Raw genomic sequence first — 18,762 nt, forward strand, 5'->3', positions numbered from 1 at the left:
TTACAATTCAACTAAGGATACCAAGATAACAAAGCAACATTTTTACAGAAGTACATTGATATGTTGTGTAAAATTGCATGCTCTATTTGAATTGTGAAAATTTAATTTTGACATTACTGTCCCGTTAAAAACATTTTTGAAAAACTGCTGCTATATATATACTCCTGAGCCTACCTACCTGGTTTTCAACAAAGGATATAAAGAAAACAATAGCAAATTTGATTATAGATTTAAATTGCCTTCTTTGATTTTTTACACTCTATCTGAAATCATGAAAGAGACGTTTTCGATTTCATGTCCATTTAATGTTACTCCATGTCCCTTTAAACCAAAATGAACTTTCAAATTACTATGAGACATAATAAAAGATACATTAAAAACATTTGATGCTGAAATGGAGATGTGGTCATAAGTCGGCTTTTAATTAAACTGAGATTAAAAGATCAGCCAAAAAATTGTTGAAAGAGGGAGATGAAAAAGTCAGTGATGATGGGCTCCATTATATCTGCATCTCTATCACTCACTGCTTCAGTGACTCCCAGAAATGACAACTTTCAAAGAGATTTCATATAGATTTGAAAATATTATTATTATTATTATTATATTTTTTATTATTTGTTTTTATTTTTTTATATGGATTATATAGCCTTTTTGTTATACATGTATGCTATATATCAGCAAGTACAAAATATGTACATAGAAAATAAACCTTTTTTTTTTTTTTAGCAAAATTAGCAGGGTTTTGAAAATCAGGGGCACTCCAGGGATAGATCCCTTGAAAATATTCTTAAAGGCTGACTATAAACAAGTGTTCTCAACCCATCATGAAGCGAATGCCTTGATCAGTTGCAGGCTCGTTCACTTGAGCCTGCAACTGATATTTTTGAAGCAGCAGTTCAAATCGCTACTTCATAAAGCCTCTTTCCAACCTGGAATTGGCAGATGAAAATTACCCCAGATTCATTTGACTAGATGACAAGCCCTACTCTCACGCATTTGGTTGCATTAGGGTAGGGGGAAGGTTGACAACATGTGAATCCTGTCTGTTTGCAGAATGATACATTTTGCCCTAAGCTTTCATTTCATTTTTGGTGATTAAAGGGAGATACAAACTAAATAAAAATCATTGTAGATGTGAAAAACAATGACTTTCACTTACATATAAGGTGTGAATTGACAACAGGACAATTAAAGAGGTCAATTTTGATCAATTAGTGCCCGTTTTTAGTCTACTGGGAAAAAAGTTTTAGCTAAAAAATAATTGTAATTATAATGGAATGCTTCATAATTAAGGCACTTAGTAGTTATAAAATATGTGGTTTATTAGTGCATTGCTTTTTCCTCATACTTAAAGTGAAGGTCAATTTTGACGAATAAGTGCCCGTTTTTTAATAATCCTATTAAAAACAAGGGCACTTTAATTCATCAAAATTGACATTTCAAGCATTTTCTTCAAAAACTTACCTTTAAATCCTGAGAGCCGCTGCAGCGCTTCCTCCGCCCGTCGCAAGTCCTCTTCACAGTTCCAAAATGATGAATCCGGCTTCCTCCAATCACGGCGTTCCCTCAGGCCATGACCCCCCGGGGGGAACGCTGTGATTGGAGGAAACCGGATATGTCATTTCTGACATAAGCAGAGGCTTCCGACGGCGGGGGGAATCGATTGAGCAGATTTCAGTATTAAAAGGTAAGTTTTTGAAGAAATCGCTTGAAATGTCAATTTTGATGAATTAAAGTGCCCTTGTTTTTAATAGGATTATTAAAAAAACAGGCACTTATTCGTCAAAATTGGCCTTCACTTTAAGTATGAGGAAAGAGCAATGCATTAATAAACCACATATTTTATAACTACTAAGTGCCTTAATTATGAAGCATTCCATTATAATTACAATTATTTTTTTATCTAAAACTTTTTTCCCAGTAGACTAAAACTGTCTTTTAATCCACTAAAATTATATAATACTGAAAAGGCTACAACATGACTAAAAATCAAATTCAAATACTAAAACTAAGTTAAAGGACTCCGGGGAAGTCTCCCTAAGGGTGATGGGAGAAACCATACCTTACTAGGCTGGATCTTAAAGATATACTTCAGGAAAGTTCTCCTCTGGAAAAGCACTATTTGGCTAAAAGAGGCTGCTCTGGGTGGTAACTCACCATAGAACAAGCATAGAACTGTTGTTCGTTCCTGGTAGAGCACTTCTAGTCAAAATATCACATGCTCTAATTTGTTACCGCATGTCATTTTTAGACTAGTGACCCTGCACCTCTATGTGTTTAACCCCAATAAAGGGATTAAACACATAGTAAAAGTACTGCTTAGGATCCACATAGCACTGCTGGTACACAGTGGAAACTGGCGCTGACCCAATCAACTGAACTAGTCGCATGATCATGCTGGGTAACTAGTGCTGCTGATAGGATCAGAACCAGTTTCTGCTCTGGACCAGCACTGCTCTGCGTGTCCAGATCAGTGTACTTCTACTATGTGTTTATCCCCTTTGCAGGGGTTAAACAAATAGAGGTGCAAAGTCGCTAGTCTTAAAATTACATGCTCTAACCAATTAGAACATACAATTTTTCGACTGTATATGACACTTTAAAATTTGTTTTGATCATAAAATTACAAGCGTACTAGAGTGTGTGCATTAACATTACCCAGGGAAAAAAGCACAAAACTATTTCTTCTTTTTACTTTCATGGTCCCTTATCATGCTGTCATTATGTGACTCTTTAAGGCACAGCAAATGTCATACTTCCCAGCATTTTCTAGAGATTTACAGGAGGGTGGAGCTTAGAGTGGAATCATTGCACACATAGGGCGGAGTTAGATCCTGTAGCCGACAGAGAATGGGTTTAGCTGGGCATGAGTGAGTAGCTGGCTCAGAGGGTCCTTGGCATACAGAGACCTTTATAAGATCCTGGTCACCAAGAAGCGCTCCCACCCAGTGACAATTAAGTCAAATGCGGAATGGTTGATAGTTCTGAGATTTTACAGCGATAATCTCTCCATTTATACTATAAAACAGTATTGGTTCATTAATTTCAAAACCTCTAGACAACAGGTGAGCCAGCACATCCTATTCTATGACCCCTTTGTGATAAGTCATGATAACTAAACAACATTTTGTATTTATTTCTAGTATGAGGTCAAATAATAGAAAATATTTGCTATTTGAGCTTTAATGCGGGAATAATGAACATTATGAATTCTTTGTTGCCCACACAACTCCACAGAATTCTTTGTTGCCCACACAACTCCACAGCATAATTAATTTCCTCACCTACTGCTACTTTGCATAACAAAACACACAGAAATGCTATGGAAATAAAGGATTTACATTATATTTGGACTTAATACTTATGTAACAAAGGTTTAATAACCTGTGTGTTCAGCTAGCTCCCAGTAGTGCATTTCTGCTCCTTCAAGAACAGATACCAAGAGAATGAAGCAAAATTGATAATATACGTAAATTGGAAAGTTGTTTAAAATTGCATGCTCTCTATGAATCATGAAAAAAAAATGTGGGCTTTCATGTCCCTTTAATCAATGGTACATAAAGTACTTTGCAATGTACTTTTATTATTTATTGTGCCCCTTTTCCTGTTAAATTATATTTATGTTTTCCATTTTTTTTTCACTGAGGGTATTGTTTAAAATTTTTGGAGCACCCCAGAACTTTTGCAGAGTAAACTATAAAGCAATAATGATATTTTTCCCTACTACTATAGCAGAGATCCCACCTGTCTGCCATTTTGCAGGATTATTATGAGTTGGGAGCTCTGCATACTATTCCTCTCGCTTTTTCCTCTTCAGGACAAATATCCTGGTTTCCGGTGAGAAAGTAGTAACTGTCCTAGCTCCGCCCACAGCCCAGTCCAACTCCGCCCACAGCCCCGCCCAATTCACTCCTGACCTCATTTACAGCACACCAATGGCCTCAGCCTCCCGTTGTGGCTCTGCCCACAAGCCCCCATCATCCTCAGAAAGCCTCAGGAAAATGTTGAGACTGGAGGCACGATGGAGTACTGGACTGTACAGTGTCAGTATTTGATCCACAAAACATCATTGGTGCAGAATTTGGTTGACTGTAATTTCTAATCCTTTAAATAAGGGGCATTCAAACTTTTTTTGTATGGAGGGTCAATAACTAATTGAAGGATTGGCTCAAGGCAACATAACATTAAATTCAAACTTATGCTAAAGATGATAGCTCAAAATAAAAATAGTTTATAATCACTTCTGTAGTTAAAGGGATACTAAACCCAGTTTTTTTTTTGTTCATGATTCAGATAGAGCACGCAATTTTAAGCAACTTTCTAATTTACTCCTATTATCAATATGTATTTGTTCTCTTGCTATCTTTATTTGAAAAGCAAGAATGTAAGTTAAATGTACCCACCCAACAGCAAGCATTACCCAGGGTTCTTAACCAAAAATGGGCCGGCTCCTTAAAGGGACAGTCAACACCAGAATTTTTGTTGTTTAAAAAGATAGATAATCTCTTTATTACCCATTCCCCAGTTTTGCATAACCAACACTGTTATATTAATACACTTTTTACTCCTGTGACTATCTTGTATCTAAGCATCTTCTGACCGCCCCTAATCACATGACTTTTAGTTATTATCTATTGACTTGCAGTTTAGCCAATTAGTGCAGTGTCTGCCACAACTCACGGGCGTGATCACAATGCTATCTATATGGTTTACCTGAACTACTCTCCCCTGCTGTGAAAAGCAAATACAAAAGCATGTGATTAGAGGCGGCCTTCAAGGGCTTAGAAATTATCATATGAGCCTTTCTAGGTTTGCTCTCAACTAGAATACCAAGAGAACAAAGCAAAATTGTTGATAAAAGTAAATTGGAAAGTTGTTTAAAATTACATGCCCTATTTGAAAAATAAAAGTTTTTTTGGGCCTTGACTGTCCCTTTAACTTACATTCCTACTTTTTCAAATAAAGATAGCAAGAGAACAAAGAAAAATGAATAACAGTAGTTTATGAGAAAATTGCTTTATCTGAATCATGAAAGGAAAAAAATGAGTTTAGTATCCCTTTAATAAAGACCTGAGCAATCAGTTACTATTAATTAATTAAATTTAAAGTTATATACTCAAATTTGAAAGAAAAAAAAAATTGGTACAAATGCATATGCTTCATTATTTAAAGGAACAATACATTCAAAATGAGACTTTCATGAATGAAATAGAGTATACAAGTTTAAACTTTCCAATTTACTTTTGTAATTAAATTTGCTTTGTTCTCTTGGTATCCTTTGTTGAAAAACATACCTAGGTAGGCTCAGGAACTCCACTACTGAGAGCTTTCCATTTATTATTTTATCATCTCTGCTGAAATTGATTAGGTACAGATATGGTACAGGCTTGTGAAGTTTGCCATGTGCTTTATCAGTTGTCACATTTGGCAAAAGACGGCAAAATACATAATTAAAAATGTATGTTACAATTTTAAAGTGTATACCGTAACTTTAATAAAGCATTTCCCTTGTTTGGAGTCTAGTATGACAAATTACAGCTCAAATAAAGGAATAGCTTGTAAGGTTTTTATGAGTAAACAATTATAAATTTATGGAAATGTTACAAATTTAAATAACTACATATGTCTAAAAATGTAATATGTTAATGGCTGTTGTTTCCAACACCCTAACTGGGTTTAAGGTCCCCAACTTTGTAATAAAAGGGACAGTAAAGTCAAAATTAAATGTTTACGATTCAGATCGAACATGCCATTTTAAACAACTTTCCAATTTACTTTTTTTTAATTTATTATCAAATTTGATTTTGTTCTCTTTGTGTCCTTTGTTGAAGACTAAACCTAGGTAGGCCGATAGGAGCTTAGGAGCATGCATGTGTCTATAGCAGTCTATGGCAGCATTGTTTGTAATTATGCTATAAACAATGTTTCAAGCATTGCTGCAAGATTAACTTTCATGATTCAGATAGGGCATGCAATTTTAAATAAATAAGATAGGACAAGATTCACTTGATACAAATCAGATTCACATAGAATATCCCCTTTTTCTCACTTAGAAAAGTCACACTCTGATGGTAGTGTAAATCCTAGCTTAATCTATAAGCGCCAGTGGAAATCTATACTCACACATTCAATCTTAACCTAAACTACTGAGGAGGAGTAGTTTTCCCATCCACCAGGCATTTAGGATTTTCTAGTAAGCGCCAACCCTCTTTTCACTATATCCATGCAATTTTAAACAACTTTCCAATTTATTTTTGTCATTAAATTTACTTTGTTCTCTTGGCATTTTTTGGTGCATTTTTACAGTTTTTCACACTTAGACAGTGCTAGTTCCTGTGTGTCATACAGTATATATAATATTGTGCTCATTCCCGTGGAGTTAATTATCAGTCAGCACTGATTGGCTAAAATGCCAGTCTGTCAAAAGAACTGAAATAAGGGGGCAGTCTGCAGGGGCTTAGATACAAGGTAATCACATAGGTAAAACGTATATTAATATAACTGTGTTGGTTATGCAAAACTGGGGAATGGGTAATAAAGGGATTATCTATTTTTTTACACATTAAAGAATGTCCCTTTAATATACATGAACGCTCCTGAGTTCACCTAGGATTACACTTTAAAAAGAAGGATACCAACAGAACTAAATAAAATTTATAATAGAAGTAAATTGGAAAGTTGTTTAAAACTTCATGGTCTATCCAATTAATTTAAATTTAATTTGGACTTTACTTTCCCTTTATTAAGTAAATGGCACACACAGATATATTAAAACTGGAGTTACCTGATTCTAAAATAGCTGTTTAACTGCATAGACTATACCCCTTTAATGCTCAGAGAAACTGAGAGAAAAAAAGAAAGCAGTAGCAATGAGAGAGCAGAAAATACCTTTAAATTTCAGACAAAGAAGGGAAAAAAAATAAAAAAAATTGACTGACAAAACAAACAGAATAAACAATTTTGACGCCTACATTAAAACATCTTTTAAATAAATTGCATATAACAGTTTGGACATGATATAATTATGTATTATGTGCTATACAGTATATAGTGTACTGCTAGCACATTCTGTACTATAACATTGAAGATAATGCAGAATGGGATTGCTTTTCAGCACTTTAACTATTACCTGTTGTTTCATCACAGTCAGTTACTAGGGATAAAAAAACAATGATTACAGCAGCAACTACATTTATGGAGCAGGGTTGCAAGAATGGTTTTGCTGACCACGGTTTGCCACTAAAGACACTTTTAGATATTCCACAAGACCTCAGTTTTATTATGACTTATGTGACCTTGGTAAGTAGTAATTTATGTCCATTACAAAAAAAAACAGACTGCATCCTTTATTCCTATTATATCATAGATGAGCGCATATAGGAAAACATCTTAACCCCACTCTGGTGCTAACGACGGCTCAGAGCGAGGGAGATCTGGAGGCCCCTACCCGCTCCTACCCCGGCGATCGGGCCTGCATAGTGACAGGTATCGCCGGGGCTTCACGTTATGTGCGGTGACATCACGCGCAATGACGTGATGACGTCACCGCACAACTTTATTTAAAATTCACAATGTTAATTATAGGAGCAAGGGGCATGCTGCTTAAAAGCCTGTATCTCCGGCATCTAAGCAGTTACAGGCCCCCAAGACCCACCGTTGGAAAGGTAATCATCTAACCTTTCTAACAGTGTAAGTCTTGTGGATATGAAGGAAAAAAAGTTAAAAAAATTCAGATTTCAAAAAAAACAAAAAACTTAAAACAGCTTAGCACCCAGGTGGGAAAGTGCTTAGCACTCGAATGAAACCCAAACAAATTCTTTTGTGATTCTGACAGAGCATACAAAAAGTTTCCAATTTACTTCTATTATCCAATGTGCTTAATTCCTATGGTATTCTTTGTTGAAGAGATACCTAAGTAGGTGCCTGGAGTACTACATGGCAGGAAACAGTGCTGCAATCTAGTGCTCTTGCAAATGGATAACATTCTTGTAAAACCACCATATAGTTCTCCAGACACGTGCACGCTCCTGAACTTTATACTTAACGTTATATTTAAGGACATCTTTAATGGGTGACCCACCTGGCTGATTTTACTGACCACCCAGAAAAAATGTAAGCCAATATTAAGCTAAACTTAGCCTATATATTTTTTTCAATGTTTGTTGTGCAAAATATAATTACATTAATTTATGTTAAATTATGCAATAATTCTGTGCTTTGGATAGCTTAAGTAGGGAAATGTTATAATATTACAAAATATTACACTGCCCCTACTGGCTACTTTATAATGCCACAGTGGCGTTACTAACATTGAATATACTTGTTATACAGAATTGTTATACAGAATTATATTACAGACATGGTTCAATGTAGCCCATTGCAAAAAATTTCCATTAGCTCACTAGTTGAAAAACCGCAGAGGAAAAATATATTGAGCACTCAAGAACTTTTATGTCGTAACTACAAACATTTTTTTTTACCTGACAGACTACCTAGTGTTGTTTTTTCAACCCTGGTAGTTAAAAAGTGTAATATAAGAATGCACTAATTCTGGTGGGAAACCTTTCTGAGAGTTTGCCCAGAATGTCGATAATGTTTTAAAAAGTAATCCTCAGTGCCCATGGATGGTGCGTTCCTTACATTTTTAAAAGGCCGTTAAAAATACATATTTTTTTAATAAAGCAACATATTACTCATTTGTTTATCATGTATAGGAAAGAGATCTAGTTAAACATATTTAATATAATTTTGCGTAATAAAAGGGGTTCAACAAAATCAGTTTAAATTTAAGGTGAAACTAAGAGGAAGTGCATTATTATGTACAACTAAATCCTGGGACTCACTGCTTACTGGCTGGTAGGGACAACTCCCTCAGAAAAAAAAGGATTCAGCACTGGAACATCCATAGAAAAAGCTCTGTAATACATTTTGAAACATTCTCTTTTAAACAGAGAAAGGTTTTAAGTATTGTATCCATTTAAATACATATTAATATAGCAACAATTAAAGCCTAAAGGTTTATCTATATCATATATTCAAACTCAAAATAATGTATTAAACACTATAGCTGCAGCCAATGAAACCAGGCAGTATGGTGGTTGCCCAGATATGAAGTGCTAGCAAATTTATTCTGAATGCTACCTTGGGTGGAATAGGTTCACAAACCCTAATGTGTGAGAGCAGTTACTTATTTTGCTTCTGCTTGCATATTACTATCTGTTCAGCTATATATTTAGCCTCTCTGAAGGGGTAACCCCTTACAGACCAGCAACGTACCTTGTGTGGTGATTGGTAACTATTTACAGAGGCTGCTCATAATTGGTTCACTGGTCCATATTCAGCTCTGGATTAGCAGTGCATTGCCGCTCCAGAGGTGACTTTAATTATGTGTTTAACCCCTTTCAGTGACGTGCGGTGGGGTTAGTGGCTGGTGAGGCAATGATATATATATATATATATATTAGGGTTGCACCGATACCGATACTAGTATCGGTATCGGTACCGATACCAAGTACTTGCATGAGTACTTGTACTCGTGCAAATGCACCGATACTTAAACCGATACCTCCACTTCCTACCCATATGCTATCTTGTGGCGTTTTTTCAAACTGCATGTTCCCATTTAATTTTAAACTGGAGTGGAGACTAAACTAAAAATTGTTTACTACTGTTCTGACAATACAGATTGCTGTTATTTGTATTATTGTAGGAGAGATGATCACTGTACCTCGTTCAGACAAACCCCTGAAGTACTGGGCAGTTAATAAACAGATTTCCAGCTCTGGTTAAAATGGCCCAAAAATATATTTCTGCCCCATGCAGTATGGTGGAAAGTGAAAGACTGTTCAACTTAGAGTCGAACCTCCATACAAATGTCAGATTGATGTTATATAACAGCCCTATTGCATCACCCCTTTAAATTTAATATTTTATTGTAATATTTTTTATTTATAAACATGTTCAGTGCACTTTGTAACAAATAAAACTGTTTTATTATTTCATAATGTATTTTGAATTACAGTCCTTTATAAATTATAAAGAAGGAATCTTAAATAATTAGTCTGTTGGTAAACTGTCACATGACATTGAAAAAAAAGTATTGGTAATTGGTATCGGCGAGTATTTGAAAACAAGTATCGGTACTTGTACTCGGTTATAAAAAAATGGTATCGGTGCAACCCTAATATATATATATATATATATATATGTTTATTGGAGTAGCCGTGTTAGTCCAGAGATTTAGATATCAAAATAACAAGAGTATTGCATTATTATCATCTTATAAATGTATAGTTAGTCCAATAAAAAAGTATCATTGCTCAATGCAATACTCTTGTTATTTTGAGATATATATATATATATATATATATATATATATATATATATATATATATATATATATATATAGTACCAGGATGAGCACTCTCACTTCAAACTTCAACACCCAGGGTGCTAGTGGATAGTAGATAATAGTAACAAAAACTTGCACTCGCTGGACTTTTTTTCCATCTGGAAGTTGATTTGATTGGTTTGTGTTTTTCTAACCCTTCTAAAATTATGTTTAATGATCCTCACTTAAAGGCACAGTCTAGTCCATATTAAATGTTCATGAATCAGATAGGGCATGCAACTTTAATTTTTTTCCCCAATTTACTAAGTAGGCTTACATAATATTTCCAAAGCCCTTGAAGGCTGCCTCATATCAGAATGTATTTGACAGTTTTTAATAGCTTGCAAGCGTTAATTCCTGTATTCCATAGAGATAACATTGTGCTCCTGCCCATGAAGTTACTTATGAGAGAGCATTGATTGGCTAAAATGCAAGTGTCAAAAGAACTGAAAGAGGGCAGTCTGCAGAGGCTTAGATATAAAAGGGGTAAAAAGTATATTAATATACCCTATCTTTTTAAACAATAAAAATTCTGGAGTAGACTGTCCCTTTTAATCTTAAAATAATGCCTTAAAATTGAAAAATAACTGATTATTTTTCTCTCTTGTTTTATCAATCCATGTTTATCAAGAGTAAAGACACATATTTATTTCACATTTCTTTTAATTTTATATGGAAAATGTATATAGTGCACTTTGAAAACATTTCTACACTAAGGATATTTGCCACTCAAAAGGTTGAGGAATAATACTGATTTATATCTGTATTATTCCTTAAAGGGACACTGAACCCAAAAATGTCCTTTCATGATTCAGATAGAGCATGCAATTTTAAGCAACTTTCTCATTTACTCCTATTATCAATTTTTCTTCGTTCTCTTGCTATCTTTATATGAAAAAGAAGGCATATAAGCTGTTGATTGGTGGATGAATTTATCCACCAATCAGCAAGAACAACCTAGGTTGTTCACCAAAAATGGGGGGGCATCTAAACTTACATTCTTGCATTTCAAATAAAGATTCCAAGAGAATAAAGAACATTTGAAAATAGGAGTAAATTAGAAAGTTGCTTAAAATTTCATGCTCTATCTGAATCACAAAAGAAAACATTTGGTTCAGTGTCCCTTTAACCTCCTCAGTGCCATATAAATCAGTGGACATCCACATGTATACACACAGGAAACCCCAAACATTCACATACAGGCACCTACATACATCTAAATTCATTCAAACAGGCACCTAGATGTATCCACATGCACACACATACAACACACACCTATTGACATTCACATGCACACACATAATGCATACACAAACGCCTGATACCCACAAGCACATGTACATAGGACGTGTGTTGTGTGTGTATATAGGAACATATACAAACAGGCATTCAGCGACAAAGACACATAACTTCAAGCAGGCATCATGTGTGCACAAACAAATACAAAGTCAAGCACCATAATACACAGACAAGCAACAAGAGGCACTCACATGCATGAACAGAGTCCCAAGTTCCCAGCATCTACACTTAAACATGAACTCACATACATGCACATGTGCACACACAAAGGCTCTTACATGCACACACAAAGGCTCCTACATGCACACACAACACATACATCCACATATACCCTCTAACACAAAACATATGCACAGGAAACCACACATTTTGAGGTGGACCGTGGAAGCTTTGGGGTAAAATGTGTTATTGAGATTTTTATAATACTAACAGTTTACTCAACTTTTGTCCCAGGTATAGCAACCTGCCTCTTTTAGAAATGCTATACTTAGTAAAAAACAAATATATAAACTGTATATAAACATACTCTGTACTGTATATCCACACATATATACACAGTCACCCATATATTCTCACACACACTCGTTATACATGCATATAAACATACTCATTTATAACACACACATATACATACATGCTGTAACACAAACTACAAATGAAAACATTTAGTAATAAGTATGTTATGTTGCTTCATACAGTTGATGAAATATGCTGCCATTTAGTGGTTTAAAAACCAAGTAATGTAAGAAATTTAAATTTGTATTTTTACTAAAAAGATCAACTCTTGACCAATAAGAGCTACAATGATATGTTCATTATAAATTACTTCCCTTAAGGGATCTTAATTATTAAGTAGCTATTTCACCACTGCCAGTAATAAGGTCAGAAAACCTGTTTCCAGCTTAAAATGACCAAAGCACTGCCAGGAAAATCACAGTGTCTGGCTTTAAAGGGACACTCGGGTTAAATTATATTTTCATGATTCAGATACAGCATGTAATTTTAAACAACTTTCCAATTTACTTCCATTAAAAAAAATGTGCACAGTCTTTTATATTTACACTTTTTGAGTCACCAGATCCTACTAGAGCATGTGCAAGAATTCACAGACTATACTTATATGCATTTGTGATTGGCTGATTGCTATCACATGGTACAAGGGGAGTGGAAATGTACATAACTTTGAAATTTGTTATAAAAAAATCTACTACTCATTTGAAGTTCAGACTAAGTGCTATTGCATTGTCTTGTTATCTTGCATTTGTTGATTATGCAAATCTAATGTGTTGACTGGTCCTTTAAGAAAGCTGACTATTTCAACTGTGCTCTAGTTCAGATGTTAATGAAGGTACTTGAATAAAAATGCAAACAGAAAGATAAATGAGAAAATCCAACAACACTGAAACAAAAGAAAATACTCTTTTTGCAATTCAAAGTAGGGCTGGTCTTAATTTGGAGAGGAAAATCTGCATTATTATACTCTACAATCATATTAAAACAATTACTATTACAAAAACAATGTGCACAATTTAGGGTAAATAGTTTTAGTGTAAAGTAATTTACATAGTTAATCATATAACGCAGCCCAAAATGTAAATCTGCTACTTCTGGTTACATTTATGCCTATGAGAAGGATATCTCAAACTTAGGCAAATATTTCAGCCATTTCATGTCCTTATTTCTATATTTAATGTTACTTTTTTAAATTTAGCCTCAGACTTAGTAATTCCCGCAAACAACCAAAAAAGCTGTACTGAGCCATGTTGATAAAATGTGTGCTGGGTCACCATCTTTTAGCAGCACCATATGGCTTTTCTTATTGATATTGTCCTTCTACTGCTGTTGTATTACAGGTGACTGCTTCTCTATTTAGAGTATATGAATAATTGTAATTCAGTGTAATTTAATAAGATGGCACATTTGTTTTAAGAAATAAAAGAAGTTGACTGTACAGTGACTGAAAAGGGACAGACAATGCAGGTGGGGGACAGAAAGTCATAGGAGGTGTTATATAGATATTCAGAGAGAGGGCTATACAGGTAAATATTAGTATGTTACCTCCTCGGCAGCACATGGCATGATGGCAAACTCGTCCAGGTCCGGTCCTCATCGCTGCCGGTGGGAGGTGCGGCTCGGCAGACTGTCTGCAAGACTAGAAGTTAATTGGCTAACGGCTGGGCTGGCTATGTCTGACTGAGACAGAGGACTTCTTTACTAGTTTGCTCCTCCTCCGCAGTTTACTCTGTGCCAACCCCACCTCACCCACACATGGTAGCTCACTGGGGCGTCTCACTCTGCGCCTCTGTCTGTCGGCTCTTTCTTGCCCAAACAACTTGGTAGAGGGCGCTGTTTGGCTGGGCTGCTCTTTCAGAGGCTGATTACTGACATAGCCTCATTGAGCATATGGGCCGCGCAAACTAAACGAGACATAAGCCTCAAGCACCACTGGGTGGAAGTGTCTATATGCTCATTTGCTCACACATATCCATATTGCGCAATAGAGGGGGAGCTGAATGGCTAACAGCCTCTCCTTCTTTGCGCAATATGGATATGTATATGGTATGAAAATGGAATCTAATCCGTCCTCAACAAAATAGTTAACTGACTGTTTTGCCACAGGGGGTAGGGGTTGGTACCTTAAGATACCCCCAAAAAATATTTAACAAAAAACTTAAAAAAAATATATATTATTTTTTAAAACATTATTTAAAAAAATGTAATTGCACTCATAGGACAGGTGATGCGCTGCCTCACCTGCCTCCTATGACTGCACGTCACTGAGTGAGGTTATAAAGTTATAAGTAACCAATGCTTCAATAAGAAAAAAAACTAATACATTACAGCATTTTGTTACTGCAACTTTATGTCCATTTAAGATTAAATACATTTAAAGGGACACTAAACCCAATTTTTTTTCTTTATTGATTCAGATAGAGCATGCAATTTTAAGCAACTTTCTAATTTACTCCTATTATCAATTTTTCTTCTTTCTTTTGCTATCTTTTTATTAAAAAGCAGGAATTTAAAACTTAGTAATTGGCCCATTTTAGGTTCAGCACCTTGGATAGCACTTGCTTACTGGTCTCTACATTTAGCCACCATTAAGCAAGAATAGGCCGGCTCCTAAGCTTTACATTCCTGCTTTTTTTTTATTTTAATAAAGATAGCAAGAGAAAGAAGTAAACATGATAATAGAAGTAAATTAGAAAGTTGCTTAAAATTGCGTGCTCTATCTGAATCAATAAAGAAAAACATTTGGTTTAGTGTCCCTTTAAGGAATTTGGAACCCTGACAAAATAGGCCCCATGTTTACCCTTTTCTCAAATTAAATTAAATGTTACAAAACATTATGTAACAATGCATTGGAACCCTCAATAGCAGCCATGGATGTTAAACCTATAGCAGGCAATGTAGCATTTACCTTTGCCCTGCAGATACATCTATTTTTCTAGGCAAACTGTTGTGCTTACCACGAAGTGCATAAAGAAACCATGTGCCCCCCCTAGCCACTACTGGCCACTGAAGATTTAGCCACTTAAGTGTTGTGTGTGCTCCAGATGTGGGTAACATCTCTGTTATGTGTGTATCACAGTTCATAAATGTTTAAAGGGACACTGAACCCAATTTTTTTCTTTCGTGATTCAGATAGAGCATGCAATTTTAAGCAACTTTCTAATTTACACTTATTATCAATTTTTCTTTGTTCTCTTGCTTTCTTTATTTGAAAAAGAAGGCATCTAAGCTATTTTTTTGGTTCAGTTCCATGGAAAGCACTTGTCTATTGGTGGGTGAATTTATCCACCAATCAGCGAGAACAACCCAGTTTGTACACCATTTAGTACATCTAAACTTGCATTCTTGCATTTCAAATAAAGATACCAAGAGAATGAAGACAATTTGATAATAGGAGTCAATTAGAAAGTTGCTTAAAATTGCATGCTCTATCTGAATCACAAAAGAACATTTTTGGGTTCAGTGTCCCTATCAGATCTGCGTGTGTTACTGGCAATTGGTGTGCGGGGATGCATTTAAATTTTAAATAGAATCATTTTTGTAATATACTTCCATCAGCAAAAATGCTTTTAGTAAAAGTTTTTACTGTTTTTCAGAGGCATACTCACATATGCTGAGAGCCCGTGCACAAGTAGTAGTGGTGTGTATTGTGTCTGTGAAGACTTAATTTGTGTCACACAAACCACCAATGAGTCTCTGCGAAGATGTGTTCAAATATTGGTGCACAGGCCCTCACAGCATACAGCGTATTTTACTGAAAAACAGTAATACATTTTAATAGAAATTTTTTTTTGTAATTGAAATATGTTGCACAAATTATTCTATTTAAAATTGAAATGCACCCATGAACATTTTAATTTTAACTTTCTATCCCTTTAAATCCCTACAGTGTATTACAGGCATTACATCATTACAACTATCAATGAAGGATTTAAAGCACTGATTTGAATGTGTTACTGGTAATAGGAAGGTATTGGTATAGTGAGGGCTACAGGCAATATAAGCGTTATATCATTGCAGTGTGTGTTACTGGCAATATCTTACATAAAGTCACTGCATTTTGTGTGTTACTGGCAAATATAAGGTTATATCACTGCAATAAGTGGATTACAGTGGTAAAGGAGTTAAAAAATGTGATCCGTGTTTTACAAGCAGGAAGGAGTTAATAACTAACTGCTCAGTTTAAGAAATATAAATGAAACAAACATGACTTTGCCACCCTAACCCTAGTTTTTCATACTACTACTCTGCTCATCAACATAGATGACCTGTAATTGCAAAAAGAGCAATGCCATACAAGAGAAGCCTTTTGCTAAAACAAATATAAACATTTTTTTACAGGAATGACACTGGTTATGTTATAGAACATTGCATAATAACCCAGTGCAAAGAGTACATTTTTAATGGTTATGCAAAGGTGGTTATAAAGTTTAGACTATGGACTTGAATGCTATCCAGAGAGAAATACTATAAATCACTTTCAGAAATGTGGTGTTTTAGTTGAGCACTGAACACTCTTTGGCAGCCAGTGAGTTAATTTATAGGAATTCATTAAAAAATAAAACCCAGAGATATTGACAAGAAAGCACAGGTGACCTGGGAACTCAAGCTCATGTCAGCTTTGCACATACACACACACAAATCAGTAGTAAATCTGGTGTAAACAAAGCTGTGAATCACGAGCAGCAATATTGTGCTTACTCACTGACCCCTGGGAACCAAAGAAAACCATTTATTTTTAATAAACAAAAATCATGTGTATTGTTGCTGTTACCTACACTCTAGACTGCAAAAAATAGCTTCAGAATAATAACCAGCCGACAAGCAAAAAGTAAATATGTTTCTGCACCAGTTTAGCAATTAGTGACAATGTATCTTGGGCTATGGCCAGCCAGACCTACATATTGTTTCAAGGTACTGCAGTTTTTTTAAAATTGCTCACCTTCATGAATAATCACCATTTAATAGAAGTGGACAATATTTTAAATGAAGTCTCATTTGATTTGTTTTGTTTTTTTACTGAGAAAAAGTTTTACTAATTGTGTTTACACAAAAATATATATATTTTTTCATATAAATTAATTTTAAATAAGTAGCATAAGGGTCAAACCTGCACAGCACACTGTACCAGAAACCTATACTGTGCATAAACACATAGAGGACAGTAATGAGGCAGCTTCATGGAAGACACCTGTCTGTTGCAAAGAAACAGGTGAGTATAGGACAGGACAGTGGTCCAGATGCCACATAACGCATAAGTGACATCTGTCTTAAAGATATAATAAAACTAAAGGATAAAGTAAAATATTATTATTAATAAATAATAATAATAATAAAGCACATTCCACCACTTGGTACATTCTTCAACTACAGTCTAAGCAGAAATATGCTATAGATCTTGACCATTTATATTGTACACAAAAAATACTTCTGTGATTTTATGTGACCATTTTGTGTACATTATATAACTTTATATATAAACATAATACACTTTAAAGGATGATCACATAACTAGATACCAAACAAGGCAGCTAGTTAACTGAAATACAATGTGTGTATGTATATATATATATATATATATATATATTACATAATGCATGTCTGTTCTATATTGATACATAACATCCTAGTGTGTGTGTGTGTTAATATATATATATATATATATATATATATATATATATATATATATATATATATATATATATATATATATATATATATATATATATATATATATATATATATATATATATATATAGTGTGTTACATAATCTATGCATGTAATTCTTATTCCAGTACAATACAATTCTACTATCTGTCCCATAGGTCACTGGCACTATATAATATATATAGTCCTGACATCCCATGCTTACCTGTTCTCCGAAGTCGATCGCTATGTTGGTTATTCCCAGGGGTACCAAGAACCGGATCAAGGGCCAGTATGGGGTGATTGCGGGAAATTTCACCATAGTGTATGTGCTAGTAACCCCAAACACATCTGATGCAGCAGCAATTTCCAAAGCAGCAGCAAAACCTGTCTAGATGTCAGGCTGCAGCAGGATAACGGTCCGCATGTGGATGTCTAGCAAGAAATGGGAAAGCCCAGGTCCATCCCTGCCCTCCTCCCACAAAGCAAATGATCTGAAGACAGGGGGAGGCGGTCAGTTTTCAGAGCCGATGACTACTTTTCCATCACCACAGAATGAAGAGCAAGAAGAGGGGGATTTGCAATCTGAGATACAGCACAGGGCAAAGGGCGATCTTCAAAATAAATGTACAAGTAGCATGAACAGCAAGGCCAGCTGCTTTGTGTGCACTGTCAGGAGGCTGAGTGTGAGCTGTCATGAGCCTGTGCTCTGTGTATGAATCTGCTCTTCTCCTCCCCCCATAATCTGTGTATGACAAGGAGAGGGGGAGGACACAGCACGATCCCTGGCTCAGGGGGGACACCGTGTGTTGACAGCAAGCAAAGACTGAACTGATTCTCGTCTATTAGAGAAGGAAGACTTGCGCCCTCTTATGCATTTATATATAAACATAACCTCCAAAAGGAATGGCTG

General features: G+C 35.2%; 1 protein-coding gene across 1 annotated transcript in view; it reads right to left on the reverse strand.

Moving 5' to 3' along the window:
* Window positions 1–18,561, reverse strand: part of ANKH (ANKH inorganic pyrophosphate transport regulator) — a 259,550-nt gene extending 240,989 nt beyond the window's left edge. Inside the window, exon 1 of the mRNA XM_053714575.1 lies at window positions 18,076–18,561. Within this exon, the coding sequence (XP_053570550.1) occupies window positions 18,076–18,171 (96 nt within the window). The 5' untranslated portion in view covers window positions 18,172–18,561. The remainder of the gene's footprint in view (window positions 1–18,075) is intronic.
* Between the last annotated feature and the right edge of the window lie 201 nt (window positions 18,562–18,762).

Source organism: Bombina bombina, chromosome 5 (genome assembly GCF_027579735.1).
Source record: "Bombina bombina isolate aBomBom1 chromosome 5, aBomBom1.pri, whole genome shotgun sequence".
Classification (NCBI taxonomy): domain Eukaryota; kingdom Metazoa; phylum Chordata; class Amphibia; order Anura; family Bombinatoridae; genus Bombina; species Bombina bombina.